The sequence below is a fragment of the Pyrus communis genome, chromosome 15 (genome assembly GCF_041283825.1).
Source record: "Pyrus communis isolate YQ-2024b chromosome 15, ASM4128382v1, whole genome shotgun sequence".
Classification (NCBI taxonomy): Eukaryota; Viridiplantae; Streptophyta; class Magnoliopsida; order Rosales; family Rosaceae; genus Pyrus; species Pyrus communis.
This window is the reverse complement of record NC_142579.1, coordinates 32240784-32256529: the sequence shown is the minus strand read 5'-3', so window position 1 is coordinate 32256529 and position 15746 is coordinate 32240784. Positions and strand designations below refer to the sequence as shown.

Genomic DNA, 15746 nt, shown 5'->3' with positions numbered 1-15746 from the left:
CTTGCTAAAAAACACCACTCCGTTCGAAAATTATAGTATTGGTTCGGTGTACTCTATACTCTGAAACTTTTGTCCGTCAGATTTTGATCATTAAATCTTAATTGAGAATCTAAGAGAACTTCCAGTGTAGGAAGCCCCCTAGGCAATAGACAACTCAATCTCCTACAATGAACAGTAATTGCCCAAGTACTCCACCCTTAAATTGAATAGCCAAACACTTCGTATTAAAATATTAGTATTTTTTATTTTATAAAATAATAAAAGATAATTTTATTTTTAATTTCAGATAATAATAAAATATTGATTAAGGGAAGTGTTATTGACACTCCAAAATTCTCATTCTAGACTCCTCAGAAGCGCATTTTTCTTTCTAAATATAGAAAGTATGAAGTGTAGAATGAGAATTTTAGAATGCTAATAACAATTCCCTTAATTAAAAATATTTAAAAATATTGAAATGTAGTATAAAGTGGAAGAACATGGTAATGTATTTATAGAAAAAAAAATTACAATTTTTTATATTTTTAATTAGTCTTTTATAATTTATATAATTTTTTAATAATTTAAATTATGGTTGACGTGATGACGTCATATAGGTAGGAGAGCAATTATTGCCCGACTTTTTCATAGAGCTCGCTTTGGGTCCAATTACCCGAGTAGTTTGGAGTATTTTGAAAAGATGAGAGAATGAATTGAATTGTCTATTCTTAATATGAATTGAATTGCCTATTCTTAATATAATACGCAACAATGAATTTGTTCGAACTACAAAAAACTTCAAAATGTAAGATTCAAAAATTCGAACTGCTTTGTACTGTGAAAGTGAACATAAAGGTGAGGTATTCCCTTGATTTGTGTGTTACATTAAAATGGTGGGTAAGGAGTATTTAATCCCCCAGATGCTTCATAATACCTCTGCACTCTGCAGGTTTTCATAATTATGAATTTATGATCTCACACAAAAAGATAGGATGTACTCGATATGTGACAGGCTTCTTCGCTGCCCTTGGATCCGTCAACCACACCATGTCCACGTCAACGCTTCCATCTAACGGTCATCCTTGGCACAAATACGTTAGAGTAATTTGTGTGGAAATGCTGGGAATATTAACTTTTCAGACCACATATGAGGATTGATTGTTATATTTATTCTTTAATGATTTAAAAAAAAAAAAATCCAACAATCAATTGTCATATTTGTGCTCTATAAAATACAGTTTGAGCATATGATCTTTCTATCATTACCGAACTTTTTTTAGGACTTTTTTTATAAAGATAAATTATGTCTCGTAACTAAGACATTATCGTTGAGGCACTACCATTTTTTAGTGTCGCCTAGTACCTATCTATTACTAACTTACTAAAAGGGTTGTGCTATCCACACACTTATTTTTACTTCTTACGCACCCTTTTCAATTTTCGGTCCTTAGATTGAATGAATTGAAGAAGCTTAATGGACAAAATTTAACAGGGGTGTGTGGGAGGTAAAAAGGCAGGGAGGATCCTCTTTGCGAGGATTTTGAGGATCCTCAAATCGTGTCTGTTCATCGTATCGTATATTGTACGGTAAGTTTTTGTCGGGTACTATTCATATTTAATTTTAAATAAAAGTATTTAAAATAATTTTTGACCGTATGATGTACGATGAACGGACACGATTTGAGGATCTCTAGGATTCTCACATAGAGAATTCGAAAAAAATCTTCATTCGTAAAAAGAAAATCTCATTTTCACCTTTTTGACACAAGTGGCAAGCTTGAATTGTATGGTGGTGCCATAGGATTGTGTCTTGGTCAAGACTAAGTTTCTCCCATTGTTAAATCATATGGCTAAAATATAAACAGTTTCATGGTTTTATTGTACGTTACGAATGGTATCAACCAACATTCTTACTTAAATTTAAAGTGACTTTTACTATTTAGTTCATTAAACAATAATTCATGTTTGTCAAAAAGTTATCATAAAGCTTGGAAGCCAAAACTTAGTATTCATCAACATACTAAATGCCAAAAGGACTGATTCTTTTAGTTAAGAAATTATCATAGTATGTTTGCAATTTAAGTGATTAAGAATATTTATCTTTGTATTCGAAATTTTGAACTGCGATGATTAGTACAATTATTTGCACACCCACATTGAGATTTGAGAAGGGGGAAAATGCCATGTTACATGACATGTCTTGTAGAGCATGATGTCGATTTCTCATTAGTAAGAATAAAGATGGGGTGTCAATTTTCTCCTCAAGTTTGTGTCTGCCCACGCTGGGCAAATTGCTGAATGGTATGGGGGAGGGGAGGGTCAATTTTACAGGCACAATTTGATGCCCACCCACAAGCCAAGAGGGTGACCCCCAACACACCCAAAAGAAAAGATTGAACATCAAAACTATGGTAAACTTTCTAAATTATTGGGGGAGGACAAAAGCGTGGGAAAGCTACCCATCCTCTCTCCCCATGTACTACCCAGCAAAAAACTGTGTCATCCCATTTGCACAATCCAGAGAGAAATGAGAGATTAAAGCACAACTAACCCATCACTCCAGTCCATGTAGGTTTCTAGAGTACCGGGACTAATCTATCCTCCCACCAAAACCCGCTATTTCTCTTCCTCCTTGGGATTGTTTCCCTCCTGCTGCTGCTGCTCTTCCGAGATGCCTAGGCCGGGCCCGAGACCGTATGAGTGTGTCCGGCGAGCTTGGCATAGCGATAGGCACCAACCCATGAGAGGTTCCATCATTCAGCAGATTTTCAGGTACTGGGTCGTCTTTGTTTCCATGGATTTCTCGGTAAAGGTCTCTGCTTTTTCACATTTTGCTGATTGCACACCACCTGTTTGATTAGGGTCGTCAATGAGGTTCACAGTTCCGTAACGAAGAAGAACAAGGAATGGCAGGAGAAGCTGCCTTTGGTGGTTTTCAGAGCAGAGGAAATTATGTATTCAAAAGCCAATTCTGAGGTTTTTCTCTTTTGTATTTCAGGTTTGCATTCGCCTTTTTGGCTGTTCCATTGCTCATTTTTTTGCTTTGATTTGTTGAAGGCTGAGTACATGAATCTTGACACGCTATGGGATAGAGCAAATGACGCCGTTAACACAATTATCCGGCGAGATGAGGGCACTGAAACCGGGGAGCTTTTGCCGCCGTGCGTTGAAGGTAACATTGTACTGCTTTCTTTTCATTTTGCTGGATTGAACTGTGAAATTATGCTACTTGGTTGTTCTCATTTCTCAATGTATATTAATTTAGCTCATTGTTCAAGCTTAGTTTAGTTTGTAAGAAGAGATTATTGTGCAGAATGACTACACTAGAGGTGTGATTTGTATGTGTGTTTTGGTTCCTCCTCTTTATGTTGTTCAGCTGCCCTTAATCTGGGTTGCACTCCAGTAAGAGCTTCAAGAAGCCAACGGAACAGTAATCCAAGGAGTTACCTCACTCCAAGAGCACAAGAGCCCGCTCCTATGCCTGCTAGGGTTTTGGATAAAGCTACTGATGAACGGCACCCTCAGTTTTCTCATCACTCTAGCAATTTATTGAACTTTGCAAAAGCCTCAAATGTGAACTCTGCACTTTTGGTCCCAGAATCTTACAGCCGCATGAGCCAGAGTACTAACCTCCCTAGCCCTCGGAATTACCCATTTTCACTTGAGAATGTTCCTGCTGGTCATAACCAGTTAGCAACAATGTCAACCAATAACCCCTCGAACTCGGGTTCAGTATATCCATTATATTACGGAACTCACCATCAACCTGAAGAGTTCCAGGTCGGTCCTCAGGTCCCAGAAAGTACATATTCTAGGACCATACATGTCGGCATACCAATTGTTACATCAGTTATGGAACCTACCAAGCAGAACCTTTTCTCCTCTCAAGGTGCTGAAAATGTGTCACACAGATTCACAGAAGTCATGGACACCCAGGAGAAGCCACGGGAAATCGAATGTGATTTATCGTTGACGTTGGGTCCTGTTGTCCACCCATGTACTCGAAGAAGCTTGGCCAGTGGAGTGGAAGATATTGGGTCGAGCAATTCTCAAGACGGGGGAAAGTTAAATGATTTTTCACCATTGAGAAGCAAGGAAATCTGTTTCTTTCCCACAAAGACTGCTTATGATCGCTTTGAGTCCACTATGTGGAATTCAGAGAGTGGTCGGAGTTCTGAGGCAACTGTAAGGAAGCGCAAGGCACCATTTAGTAGCAATGAGGAGGATAGGCAATATTGCTGGCAACCAGATGTTGTTCCCAACAGGTTCACTGGTCGAACTACAGGGCCTGGTTTGTAGACTCTTTCCCTACAGTAGTATATATGCTTCAAAATCCGAGATGCCAATATATTTGTTGAATCCTCTTATGAGAGGCTCTCGTCTTATGTATCTCTGATTGCAAAATTTCACGAGTTGATGTTAGTTGCTAGTTGCATTAGTGGAAAGATGTGAGTCGGAAATGAAACCCGAGTTCGATTCATATCATATGAACAATGTCCTGGTAATCATAGCTAAAGCAAGAAACATCATACTTCCAAATCACTAACGCTACATTGCTTGGACTTACAGAGTTGAGCGAAAAAGACAGAAATAAGTGTTGTGGGTACAAGGTATGAGAGCTATGTGGTATTGTGGAACGGGCCTTATGCGGCTCTGTTGTGTTACAGATTTCAAGAGAAATTCTGTTCCCTCTTCGTGTATGATTGATTATAGCCTTGCCTGATCAATGGTTGAACTCTTTGAAGGATCTGTAAAGAAACACCCTTTCTGGCTGGAACGGTTTGTCGAGGGTTCTTTTGATACAATGTCGAATCTGCTTAATTTCGAGAGTAACTTTATATTTTATGTAGCTATGATTGTCGTAATCTGTTGGTGCTTGGAGTGGTAATGTTGTGCTCGAGTGTAATGTACCACTCCGAAGGGAATTGTAATGTACTATGACGATTTGAAAAAAAAAAGTATTAGTAAAAACACACCTATCGAAGAAAAATCGCGAGTCGATTGTAACATAAGTGAAGGTTGAAACTGTGTTGAACTATTACAAAGGACAAGTAGAAGGAATGAGAATTAACATGTAATTAAGTGAAGAAAGAAATGATTACAAACCAAAATAAAAAGAAGAAAGAATTGACATATTCCGGAGATCACGACCTCAATTAAAAAGCCAACAGTACTTCGCAGCGAGGAAGCATGGGAGGCCGGTGGAGGAGCGGAAGGAGGAGAGTAGGCGTTGGCTGATCCGACGGTGAGAGTGACCTTTTGGCCCCGCTCGCAGTTCTCACCAACGGAAGAGATGAAGTAGCGACAACCATTAGAAAGAAGATCTACATACACCGGGCTGCTGGTCATGATCACCCTGCGATGAATTAAATCCGTCTAGTTCACCTAGGCTTCCCATTCGCAGCGTGACTAGCGCTTAACGTTTTAGAACATTGGTTGATACACAAAATATTGATAGGTAACATTTCAGTAGCAAAACGTTTTGAAATGTTTTTGAAACTCATTGAGGTTGTCTCGATCTGGAATGTCTTCAAAGAAGCTCATATTTATGAGTTGTACATTGACTAGACAAGTAGACGTTTCACTTGGACTTTAGACGTACGACGTTGTCTTTTCCTTCTGGTTTTTACTTTTTAACAGGGGATAGAGGACCGAAGAAAATATCTGTATTCCGTCGGTGTAGGAGATTTTTTTGCCCCCGTGCGATTACGTTTATTGGCACAAGACTTTTTCGTAAGTTCACGATCATTTTGTTTGTACTCAAATTTGAACCTTTTTTTCTTTTTTATTAGTTAAGTTGACTAGATCAACGTGTTTCATATCTCTGTATTCAAATTCGAGTTTTTTTTCTCTTTGTAACTTAAAAATAATTTAGTATAGACTACTGCTTGGAAAAAAAAAAAATTTATTGTTATTTATCTCCAAATTTTGGATCAAAATAATAATAAAAAAAAATCATAAATTATAATTTTCCGCAGTAATTTTATCAATAACAATCGAAAATGGAACTGTTACAATTCGTATGGTATTACAATTTGCACATACCATTTTTATTCAAAAGAATTGTCCACTATAAGGTTTGATTACATTTTATTATAAAACAAAATTATTTAATAAATGAACATTTATTGTAATATAGCTTATTTTTATAAATAAAATAGAGGATTAAACGATATTAATTCCTCGGAAATGACTGCTAAGCTTAAGCGACGAAGGAAGCTACTGCTACTAGTGCGGAGATGAGCCCAACGAAAGAACCAAGAGTGGTGGTAGTGAGAGATGAAGCATGGGAGGATGATGGTGGAGGAGCCAACAGAGAAGAGGTGGTGGTTGGTGATCCAACGGTGATGGTGACTTTTTGGCCTTGCTTGCAGTGGTTACCAACGGTGCAGATGAAGAAGCGAGAACCGGTAGAATTGAGTTCCATCCTCACCCCTGGTCCCCATACGATCCCAGGGTCACTGCAGTTATCATATTCTTCTTTTGATGCTACTTCCCCCACATTATGGTCCCACTTTTCAGTCCAGTTGAACACTGTAATGCCAAAAATTCACAATAATAAGTTAACAAAAAAGATATATGCATATTCATGAACTCGGACTCAAGAGTCATGAACGGTCAACTGGTCTAACTCACGTTTACTTAAGTTAATTAAAAATATATACAAATATTCATATGAACTTGGATGCTAGAGCCGGGAACAATGCCTCCATCAGCTAATTTAACTCGCGCATGCTTATTACTGGGAATGAAAGCGCACTTACCAACTATATCTCCTATTTGGAATGTCTTTGAGGCGGCCCAGTCGGAGTAAAAGGAGGTGTTTGGGGGAACAGTCCAGCCCAAGCTGTCACCAACTACGTATTCTGCTGCTGTTGCACCCTTCAAATTCAACAAAGAAGGGGAAGCCACCGCCATAACCACCAAGCAAGCTATCATCATATTCATATCTTTTCGGCCGCCCATTTCCCTACGCCTGATGAAGATTTCGATCGACGTGTGTGTTTTCTGCAAGTACTTTTCTTCAATATGAATTATGTAGACAAGTGTGTTTTGTGTTGTTTTGGAATGAGTTGGAGCTCATCAAATAAAGTTGGGTTGATATTTATAGGTGATGGAGGCTGGAGGCTGAAGTATAGACCCTTGAAACTCCTATTTTCTAAATAAAAACCCATCTAAATTTAAACATTCAAATAAAATCCAAATTTCAAATAGCCTACCATGTAGATAAATATATGACCAACTATTACAATACAATTACAACTTATGCCATAGCATCCTAATTTGGTCAATAAATGTTATTACTCATCCTAATTATGATGAGCAATTAAATCCATATGGATATTTTACCTTTCTTGTATCATAAATATTAGCAACATATATAAATTAATTTACCAAATTTAAAAGAGAAAGACAATCTTGTACGAAAAAAAATAATATTGTTTGAATTATGTAATTACTTACATACAAATTAATTTACCTACTTATAAAATATTATACTAATAAACCTGCATTTTGAATCATGTAATTACCTACATATAAATATTATACTAATTTACCAACATTTAAATTAATTTACCTACTTATAAAATATTATACTAATTTACCTACATTTAATATTATACTAATTTACCAACATTTAAATTAATTTACCTACTTATTAATATTATACTAATTTACCTACTTATTAATATTATACTAATTTACCTACATTTAAATTAATTTACCTATTCCAAAAAAAAAAAAAATAGTGATATTAGATAATGTTCGAATGTTGTGGGTTTGTGCTTGTAGGCAATTAAATAAACTTTTAATCTAATGCACATAAATCATGTAGGTAAATTAGACCATTTTGAAAGTAAACTAGACCCTTTAAATTTTGGTTTGATGTAATAGGTAAATTAGACTATTTTGTAGGTAAGAATTGTGCGGAACATATAGCTTTTGTTTTGTGTATTAGGAATTGGAATATTAGCCGAAGCTGTTTTAGGTTTATTGTTGTGTTGGTAGGTAAATTAACTTATATATGTAATGCACAAAATTATGAATTAGTATTATTATTTTTCAATTAGCATGTTATAACAATTTGAAAGTTAATACATTGAATATACAATGAATGGCATGAATTATTTTGTAAAATATATAAAATTAATTAAATGGATATAACAAGTAACTTATCCAAAAACCCCATCCAAGTATTAATAGGGGTAGTTTAGGCATTCGAAAAATACATAATTTGAAAAGTCAAACTTAATTAAAGAATTTGTTTAATTGAAGGTTAGTCAATGGGCTTTATTCAAGAAAACAAAAGGAGATGAGTTTTAGTAGAGGAAAATATAGTTTCAAGGGGTAATATCAAATTTTTAGTAAAATTAAGCATCTATGTTGTCTGCGTGGCGAGAAAATGAAAACTTTGAACAAGTTGAATTCAACCCTGCATTGCCTGGTGATTTTGATGCATTCTAAAAGATAAGGAAGAAAGAAATTACCAAGTTTTACCAGTCCTCATCGACCCAGCGTCAAAGACGTACGGTTTGATTGCGTGACGCTCTTGGACTCCCACACACGACCTGGTCTATGAATCGATGATTTCTTCTTTTTAACTTCTAGTTCTCAAAAACAATAGTATAATACGCAACTCTAACCCCAACCCCGCTCAATTGAAAATTATCGGGAAGAGAAGGAAGCAAAATAAAAAGAGAAAACAGGTTACGTGAACAATTGTGAAAGATGTGTAAGACGAAAAAGCCAAAGTAGCCAATTCGAGAACAAGTCAAAGAAAAACATTTCCCATGCTGCAAGCTGTTTCCATAACCTTCGATTGGTATTCAGACATGTCCTGGTCTAAAAAATACTGTAGTTAAGCTGACTGCAGTAGTTTGACTTCAAGTAAGGTACGCAAAAGAGTATCATATTTTGGACCAAACTTCAAATGTTTACTTTACCCTTGTCCCAAACTGGTGCCAAAGCTACCTTACCGACTTTTGTCACCCTTGCCTGATCCGTGGCTATGAGTATCATATTTTGGGCCTTCTCCTTCTGCACGAATCCAAATCATACCCTAATGAGTACCGTACCAACTGGATCGCATTGACATGAAGATTGCCAACGTGGCCAGAAGCTAGCTAGTAGCGTTATGGGTTATGGCCGGAACTAAACCTATCGTTCCTAGTCCAATACAATGTTCTAAAAGCCGTCGGTCAGCAGGAAGGGGTTTGGCGCTTAGGGACTTAGGCGGAAGTCTAGACGGTTTTTTTTTTTTTTTTTAATTTTAATTGAATTTAAATAAATGCACAGATAATTCTTGCCTTGTTTTTTTAATTTTTTTAATTTTTTTATAGAGAAGAATAATTATAGAGCAATCCTACACTTATCATATATTTCAATAATTATTTATACCATTTCACTAATAGAGGCAGAATTCAACAACACTTGTAGATCTCATTTTTATTAGAGAGATGATACAAATAAACGGTAAGAATAACATGTTTGACATGTTTATATGTATATGAGAGTTTTAGGTAATATTTTGGTGGGATAGGTGGAGACTTAAAAAGAGAGACAAAGATAATATATATAACGTTTTTTTATAAGAAAAGGATAATATCACGTTAAAAAAATAAAAAAAAGGGTAACAAATGTCAGCAAAAGTGGGGTCAGTTTAAAGAGAGGAAAAATAAGATAGACAAAACAAAAACTTAGCCAAAAAAAAAAAAAAAAAAAAAACCACTCGTGCAAACGACGTCGTTTTCTTCTTCTTCGTTGTGCTCCAGCTCCACATCTAAAAAAAACTTAGATTTCAGCTTAGTTTTGCACATAAGCTCGTGCGCCTAGCCCCGCCTAGACTTGTTTAGTCCCGCATAATCCCGCCTAGATCCGTCTAGTCCTGCCCAGCCATCTGTCTCATAAGCTTTCTAATTTGTGGCCGATTAGGATGAATCACGACTAGGCAAGTAGCCTAGATCGCTTTTTAGAACATTGGTCCGACACTATCACCATTGCCGCCACCAAACTCCACTTCAACTTTACCACCTGTTGCCACCGCTTTTTCTAATTATCATCTCCACCATGGTCATGTCTTTCTTCTTTAGTACTTACATCTAAATATTAACTCTAAATCTACCTCCAGAAGTAGAACATATATATTATATATAAAACATGTGTGCTTTTTTGTGTATTTTTTTTTTATATCAATAACACTATTTGTATCACATACATATAAAATATATGACCACCTCTATATAAAATATATAGAAAAGTAGATTCCAACTCAAATCCATTTTGAGATGGATAATGCTAGAGAGATTAAATTTGTAGAGTAAATTTTGTAACTAAATGACATGAAAGTTGATGATTGAATTATTACTTAAGTATTGATTAATGTGCTTATTTCTTATTAGTGACACATCATTTAGTTTGCAATTTAGTCTACAAATTTAAATTTTCTAGCGTTACCTTTTGAGATTAATACACATCGACATCGACCCTTCCTGTGTTCTTTGTGGCAGCCTCATTGAAACAACTTCCCATTTCATGAGCGACAGCTACTTTGCTCGGTGCCTATGACTTTTTTCTTCACTAGGCATATCTTCTCAGTCCTCTTCCTCTCTTTTCAGAGCAACTCCAGTGTGAAGAAGGCCCCCTAGGGAAACTTCCTATTCAATCCCCTCCAATGAGCAGTAACTGCCTTTTGCATCTCCACCCTTAAACTGAATAGCCATGGCAATAGGCAATAAGATATTAGTATTTTTATTTTATAAAATAGTACAAAATAATTTTATTTGTAATTTCGGATAAGATTTTTAATTGTTCTCGTTGCGCTAGGTGTCATTATCCGAAAAGACAATTTTTGGTGATAGATTTCGATAAGATTTTTATCCAATGCCATCGTGCCACGTGTTGTTACCTTTTCAGAATCGTTGAGGATATATTTCCGATAAGATTTTTAACTAATCACGTCGCACCATGTGTCACAATCTGTTTACGATATTTGAGGATAGATTTCGATCAGATTTTTAACGAATGACTGCATCTGCAGACCAAGTGGATGAGATAGCGAGGATGGGGAAATCAACCATTCTTGAGTCCCTGATGATATTTTGCTCCACAATCGAATTTATCTACACCACAGAATACCTCCAGAGACTTACTAAGATGGACTTGCAAAGGCTTCTAAAGAAGGGCGAGATGTGAGGTTTTCCTGAGATGATTGGAAGCATCGACTGTATGCACTGGACCTGGAAAAACTGTCAAAGTGCATGGCAATGAGCTTATGGGGACAAAAAATGAGCAAAAAGTATCATTTTGGAGGCGGTGGCTTCATTTGATACATGGATTTAGCATGCTTTTTGTGGTGTTTCGGTAACTCAAAATGACCTCAATGTCATTGCCCAATCCCCAGTGTTCAACGATATCCTGCAAGGAAAAGCACCAAAAGTCACGTACTGGGTCAACGGACATAAGTATTACGAGCCATACTACCTAGCAGATGACATTTACCCAAGGTAGTTATCGTTTGTCAAAACAGTGCCACGTCCGCGAAGTGCAAAGGAAAAACACTTTGCAAGCTATCAAGAAGGGTGTAGAAAGGATGCTAAGCATTGTTTTGGTATCCTCCAAACTCGTTGGGCGATTCTCAAGGGTGCTGCTAGAATATTTGATTTATAGTCTCTTCGATCCATCATGATGACGTGCATCATTCTTCACAACATGATTGTGAAAGATGAGTACGATTATGATGCCGTTAATGAATACGAGCCAAACACGATGAACAATTGAAGAACACAAATATATTATGCTCATGACGTCACTGAAGAACCCGTGCAACACGAGCCATTACAAAGGGATAGACGTTACAATGAAAGGCTCATTCGACAATATACTTTACTTCAGGACCCATATATGCACAATGTTCGACAAATTGACTTGATAAAGCACCGGTGGGAATTGAAACAAGCTCAAGAAACTTAAGTTCATTTAGTGTGTTTGTTTTCATTTGGTGTATTTATTTAATTTTATTTGGTGTGTTTTTTAAGTTCATCTAGTGAGTTTTTTTATTTATTTAGTGTGTTCGTAATTTTATTTGGTATGTTTATGTAATTTTATTTGGTGTGTTTATGTCATTTGAATAAAGATTCTCTTAGTTTAAATAAATTACCAAATTAAATAAATATACTCTTAGTTTAAATAAAGTACTAAATTCAATAAATTGGAAACAACATAAAGTACTCTATTCAATAAATAAGAAATTACAATCCAAAGTGATTGGAAAATTATGGGCTCTGATTAAAAACAAATTCCCTAGTCCCTCGTGAATGGAAAATGATCACCTAACCAATTTGTGGTGCTAGGACCATCTCCTCTTGTTCTCGCTTCTCTTGCATGCCTCCTTCGCACCACGTCTGCTTTCTTCGAATTCCAAAAATATTTAGAATTCGGATACATCGCCTCTACAGGCTCTTTCATAATATCACGATCTTGTTGAGCCCTTCTTTCTTCTCTAAGCTCTTCCCTTTCTTGCTTAAGTAGCTTTCTATCTCTCTCATTAGCTTGAAATAATCTTTCAACAACTGCAGCTTTTGCCTCCTCTCTAGCCTTATCAGCCTTAAATTTAGCCATTTCTTACGCCAAAGTCAATTCATCTTGGCGAGCAAGTCCTTCCATATATTTTGCATAATTATTCTTGGAAGCACTTCATTTTCTCTTTGAAGCCTCCTTACCTTGAGGCCTAATTGGATAACGGGTCGACCCCGACCCTTATTCAGGGGGCGTTTCCGGCACTTCTTCTGTGTCGATTTCATGAACATGCGAGGCATGTTCGGGCGTAGAGTGTAGATGGGTGCTGTTCATGACAACTTCTGGACTGACATGCACAACTTTGAATTTAGGACAATCTTTGACAATATTCCAACATTCCCATAGGGTGAATGATTTGTTTTTGTTGTTGGTTTTGGCATTATACCAAGATTATGCTTGAAGTGTCTACACAGTGCGGGAGAAGAAATAATTATAATCAAAATAGCTAATGTAAATTTGGATATAGCACAAACAAATAAATAATATATTGTTACTTGATCCACTAAATTTTTCCCATTTCGAAGATTACTACTAGCTTGTGCCAAGGCGTATCTCCAAAGACTAAACGATTGGCTGAGTATTCTCCAACGACTAGACATTGATTCTTTGGTTCTTTGCCCACCAATTTTCTCAAGAAATGTGATATGAATAAGACTCCATATTTCTCGCAACTGCATCTCATTACCCTAATCGGATCATGAGTAACTTTAACCCAGCTAAAACACAATGTAACATCCTTAATAAGCGTCCAATTCGTACCTGCATCATTAGTCATTTTGTTGGAAACCAATTGGATTGAAACTTTGAGAGAAAGAATGGAATGTGGTTGAAAGTATTTGAGAAAATATGAAATTTTGGTGTAAGGTAGAAGATAATGAGAATGTATTTATAGAAAAGTAAAATTTTTTAATTTTTTTTTTATTTTTTAAAATTTATTTTGGATTTTTTATTATTAATTTTTAACATTTTTTTATTGACTTAATTAATTTTTGCCATTGGATTAAAAAAAAATTGATATCCAACCTTCCAAATTGTGCCATGTGGCACAACGGTGACATTTCAGAATTTTTTAATGTGAATTCTTTGTTTTTAATTTATAAAGGCGAATAACGTGGACCGTTGATCTCAAATCCAACGGCTGATATTAAGGAAGGTTTGAATTTTTTTTTTTACCGTTGGAAATCCAACGGTACAGAAAAAGTAACCATTGAAATCCAACGAATGACGACGCGCCACGTGGCCCACCAACGGTAACATTTCAGCCATCTACACCGCGAGCCCTACCGACTGAAAAGCTATCGGTGACACGCCCCCACGCGCACGTGAACGACACGCGTCTGACGCAATTTTTTTTTTAAACATGGATGACGTCAGCTATGCATCACACAGCCCTCAGGCTCTCGGGCCACCGATTCGAGCTGGGCCTCTCACTCGAGCGCCCTACCCAATCGCTCGCATGGGTTGGAGTAAGGAGCTGGGGCTATTGGGTCAATTTTCTCGTCGATCTATCGGGCTATTGTTCCCGGTGGAATTGCTCTCATGGATTAGGTGACCACTACCCGTAGATCCTTGCCTAATGCAGACTTTGATTGCTTCCTGGCACTGGCAGAGGCAGGTAAGGACTACAGTAGTCCTAGGCCTATCCTAACATATAAGGTTAGTATTACACATATTTCTATTGCTTTGCAACCCTCCTTAACAACTAAAAGAAATTCAATCATTATCTATTTTTCATCCAACAACTCCTATCAAAAAATTAAGTATATATTTTAAATGGTCATTTATCACAAAGGGTGGTGTTATCCATATACCTTTTTTTACTTTCCACACACCCCATGTTAATTTATGTTATTTGATTTTCTTTAATTCCTTCGATTCGACGGCCAAAAATTGAGAGGATTGTGCAGAAGGTGAAAAGAAGTTTGTAGATAACACCACCCTATCACAAATCAATAACATTTAAATTAAAACCCATCATTTACTTTTAATTACAAAAATTGTATTTCACTTATGAATGGGCAAGGTTATTCCCTATTCTTATTGAATTTCATATATTTAGCCAATCCAAATCCCAAGTTTATTGAATAAAGAACAAAAAAGTTTGTAATACTCTATTATTCAATATAAAACATGTTTCTATCCTATCCCACCTCTCACTTGAGTTTTCGGGTTTGCAAATTTTTTTGTAACTCTCTCTATTGAGTTTAATAATTCTTTCAATAGTATAGATGACATCATGCAACGGTTTTAAAATATAAAATTTGTCAAGAATACTTATGATTACTATGAATAGATAAAATTATCTATGAATATGTTAACTTTGAATTCTTAATTATTTGGATACATATTATGATGTTTTGCATTAGTAATTTTATAACCACTATTCATTTTTTCTTCTTCTATACTTGTGTGTGGTCCCTCCTCACAAGAAATCCTGACTCCACCATTGCTAATTCTCATCTGGACTATTTGAGAAGCTAGAAACTGATTCTCCCAACCTAGTCGCTGCTAGAGCCATCAATTGGTGGCAAGAATTTGTTAAAATCAGCTTATCCCTCTTGGCCACTCCTTCCTATGCTGGCACTCTCCAATGTTTGTCTAAACCAGTACGATCCCTTAAGCTTAACATTGACTATGGGTGGCGTGTGGATATTAAGCTAGGAGTTGTTGGAGCTGTCTTTCGTAATTTAGATGGCATGTTCGTTTCTGCAGCGCCAAGTTTCTTTGATATATCTGCTCGCTTCTTCAGGCGGAAGCCTTGGCGGCTAGAGAAGGTATTACCTTCGTTGCTGGGAGGGGTTATCAAAACTTTATCCTTGAGAGCAATTTGCTCCAGATTGTTTCTGCCTTGCGAGATTGATCTATCAACCTCTTGTCCATTGTTAGGACTTGAAGGCAATGCTAGACTAGATCACTAGAGTCTCAGTTACCCATGTCTGTTGCCATGGGCAAAGCTACATAGGAACAAGAAGGGGCGGCCGTCCCTTCGGTCGCTAGAAATCACCATTGAAAGTGAGGATTTCGCCCCTATGGTCCTCTGAACTGCCGTCGAAATCTGTTGCCCTACTTCGTTGTTTATGTGTTTTATACTCCGGTTCTTTTTTTTCTTTTTCTTTTTTTATTTTTATTTTTTAATACCCAAGCCACAACGATGTTGTTTTAGTTCTAGGATAAAAAAAAAACATAGAACT

At 36.4% G+C, this 15746-nt stretch overlaps 2 protein-coding genes and 1 pseudogene across 2 annotated transcripts; 1 reads left to right on the top strand and 2 right to left on the bottom strand.

Moving 5' to 3' along the window:
- The first annotated feature begins 2077 nt into the window (after positions 1 to 2077).
- LOC137738397 (uncharacterized) lies at positions 2078 to 4969 on the top strand. The gene is made up of 4 exons (XM_068478035.2): positions 2078 to 2751; positions 2841 to 2955; positions 3037 to 3151; positions 3356 to 4969. The coding sequence occupies exons 1-4, from the start codon at positions 2651 to 2653 to the stop codon at positions 4276 to 4278; spliced, it is 1254 nt and encodes a 417-aa protein (XP_068334136.1). The 5' UTR covers positions 2078 to 2650; the 3' UTR covers positions 4279 to 4969.
- Positions 4970 to 5918: 949 nt separating this feature from the next.
- LOC137738406 (umecyanin) lies at positions 5919 to 7074 on the bottom strand. Its single transcript, XM_068478046.2, has 2 exons — positions 6744 to 7074; positions 5919 to 6513 (listed from the first exon to the last, which is right to left on the bottom strand). The coding sequence occupies exons 1-2, from the start codon at positions 6943 to 6945 to the stop codon at positions 6182 to 6184; spliced, it is 534 nt and encodes a 177-aa protein (XP_068334147.1). The 5' UTR covers positions 6946 to 7074; the 3' UTR covers positions 5919 to 6181.
- A 5205-nt stretch (positions 7075 to 12279) lies between these two features.
- Positions 12280 to 12936, bottom strand: LOC148690874 (uncharacterized; annotated as a pseudogene).
- Between the last annotated feature and the right edge of the window lie 2810 nt (positions 12937 to 15746).